We start from the raw sequence: 2,500 nt of genomic DNA, 5'->3' as shown, positions 1-2,500 counted from the left end.
GCTCCCCCACCTCCATTCACCCCCACCTAGCAGTATTACCAACTGCTCCCCCCACCTCCATTCACCCCCACCCTGCAGTATTACCAACTGCTCCCCCCACCTCCATTCACCCCACCTAGCAGTATTACCAACTGCTCCCCCACCTCCATTCACCCCCCACCCTGCAGTATTACCAACTGCTCCCCCTACCTCCATTCACCCCCACCTTGCAGTATTACCAACTGCTCCCCCTACCTCCATTCACCCCCACCCTGCAGTATTACCAACTCTCCCCCCTCCATTCACCCCAACCCTGCAGTATTACCAACTCTCCCCCACCTCCATTCACCCCCACCCTGCAGTATTACCAACTCTCCCCCCACCTCCATTCACCCCCACCTTGCAGTATTACCAACTGCTCCCCCCCCCCCTTACCACTTCGTTCACCCCCACCTTGCAGTATTACCAACTCTCCCCCACCTCCATTCACCCCCACCGTGCAGTATTACCAACTCCCCCCTCTTACCTCATCCTGATAAAAAATAATATTACCTAAAGGTGTTTATTCATGCAATAAAAACAAGATAAGAACATCATCTTGCTCAAAAGAAGAAAGTGAAATAAAGAGAAAGTATGAGGAAGAATTTTGTGATATATAAAGTGAAATAAAGAGAAAGTACGAGGAAGAATTTTGTGATATATAAATACGTCTTTAATCATTGTGTTCCTATATTGCTTCTGTGAGGAAAGATAATAATAATGATAATGATGATAATAATGATAATGATGATGATATAGCCATTGTGTTCATGTGTGTGTGTGTGGGGGGGGGGAGGGAGGGTCGCAGGAATGCGAAGGTGAACACACACACACACACACACACACACACACACACACACACACAACAGTAAGCCTCAACGGGGAGCACCGACCTCATCTGTTTGCTCAGATGATCTGTTAGTTAGTTCAACAGAGAGAAAAATAAATATGTATGACAAACATATGAATGTTATCTATGTGCCTCCAGTATATTTTATTTCTGGCCTTATTTTATGTTCTCAGCGTTGTTCATTTATGATATTATTCTCTTCTGTTCTTCCTATGTAACTTGATATGTCACGCATTGTTGAGTAATTAGGGGAAATTAATGCATGGTCAATTAATATTTATTTTTTTTCCCTCTCTTATCAGGCGAGAGCACGGAGAGGGGGTGCGACCTGGCAACAGAACAGCCCTGTCGTTCCAACGCGTCCCAATGCGTGCCTCTGACCAGCGTTGGCGACGGCTACATCGACTGTCCGGACGGCTCTGATGAAGGTAAGAGACCTGATAACAGCTATAGACAGGAGATAACGATAAGATTAAGAGACTTGGAAAGTAAAGAAAAGAGAGGCATGAGACTTAGGTAATAATACTTCGAAGGAAATTCTAGAAACATCTCAGTCATCGCCGAGTGGCCGGCGAAGCGTACGGACACGTCCATTCACTGCCCACAGCCAATGGGGTTCACAATACTCCCAGATAATTAATTATTCGTGCTCAAATCTCTATATCACATTACGTTATCTTGATTTAATGATCGCCAGCCCTTTCGTGAGTATTTAATCCAACATCATACATACACACAAACGACTAGAACCCCTTGTTACGAAGCAATAATGTCCCAACATTTAAGAGAAAAGAGTTGAGTCGCATTTAGCACCAAAGACAGGAACGTGTCATGAAATGGCGTCATAAGCAGTCATCACGGTGCCCTGGTTTGCATCCTATATAACGAGCACATTATCACTGATTTATTGATGCCAGTTTACAGTCATACACCCTAGCCAACGGAAGTGATAGACGCGGGAGACGGCGATCAAGTGTGATATATATGTATATAAGTATAAAAAAATATATATATATATATATATATATATATATATATATATATATATATATATATATATTTTGTTTTTTTTTTTTGCTTTTTCGCTGTCTCCCGCGTTTGCGAGGTAGCGCAAGGAAACAGACGAAAGAAATGGCCCAACCCCCCCCCCCCCCCATACACATGTATATACATACGTCCACACACGCAAATATACATACCTACACAGCTTTCCATGGTTTACCCCAGACGCTTCACATGCCTTGATTCAATCCACTGACAACACGTCAACCCCGGTATACCACATCGCTCCAATTCACTCTATTCCTTGCCCTCCTTTCACCCTCCTGCATGTTCAGGCCCCGATCACACAAAATCTTTTTCACTCCATCTTTCCACCTCCAATTTGGTCTCCTTCTCCTCGTTCCCTCCACCTACGACACATATATCCTCTTGGTCAATCTTTCCTCACTCATTCTCTCCAAGTGACCAAACCATTTCAAAACACCCTCTTCTGCTCTCTCAACCACGCTCTTTTTATTTCCACACATCTCTCTTACCCTTACGTTACTTACTCGATCAAACCACCTCACACCACACATTGTCCTCAAACATCTCATTTCCAGCACATCCATCCTCCTGCGCACAACTCTA

General features: G+C 44.2%; 1 protein-coding gene across 1 annotated transcript in view; it reads left to right on the top strand.

Moving 5' to 3' along the window:
- The window catches only part of LOC139751453 (uncharacterized), a 178,916-nt gene that overhangs the window by 46,604 nt on the left and 129,812 nt on the right, over window positions 1-2,500 (top strand). Inside the window, 1 exon segment of the mRNA XM_071666872.1 lies at window positions 1,171-1,296. Within this exon segment, the coding sequence (XP_071522973.1) occupies window positions 1,171-1,296 (126 nt within the window).

Source organism: Panulirus ornatus, chromosome 11 (genome assembly GCF_036320965.1).
Source record: "Panulirus ornatus isolate Po-2019 chromosome 11, ASM3632096v1, whole genome shotgun sequence".
Lineage (NCBI taxonomy): Eukaryota > Metazoa > Arthropoda > Malacostraca > Decapoda > Palinuridae > Panulirus > Panulirus ornatus.
The sequence above is the reverse complement of the archived record's forward strand: the minus strand, read 5'-3'. Positions and strand labels throughout refer to the sequence as shown.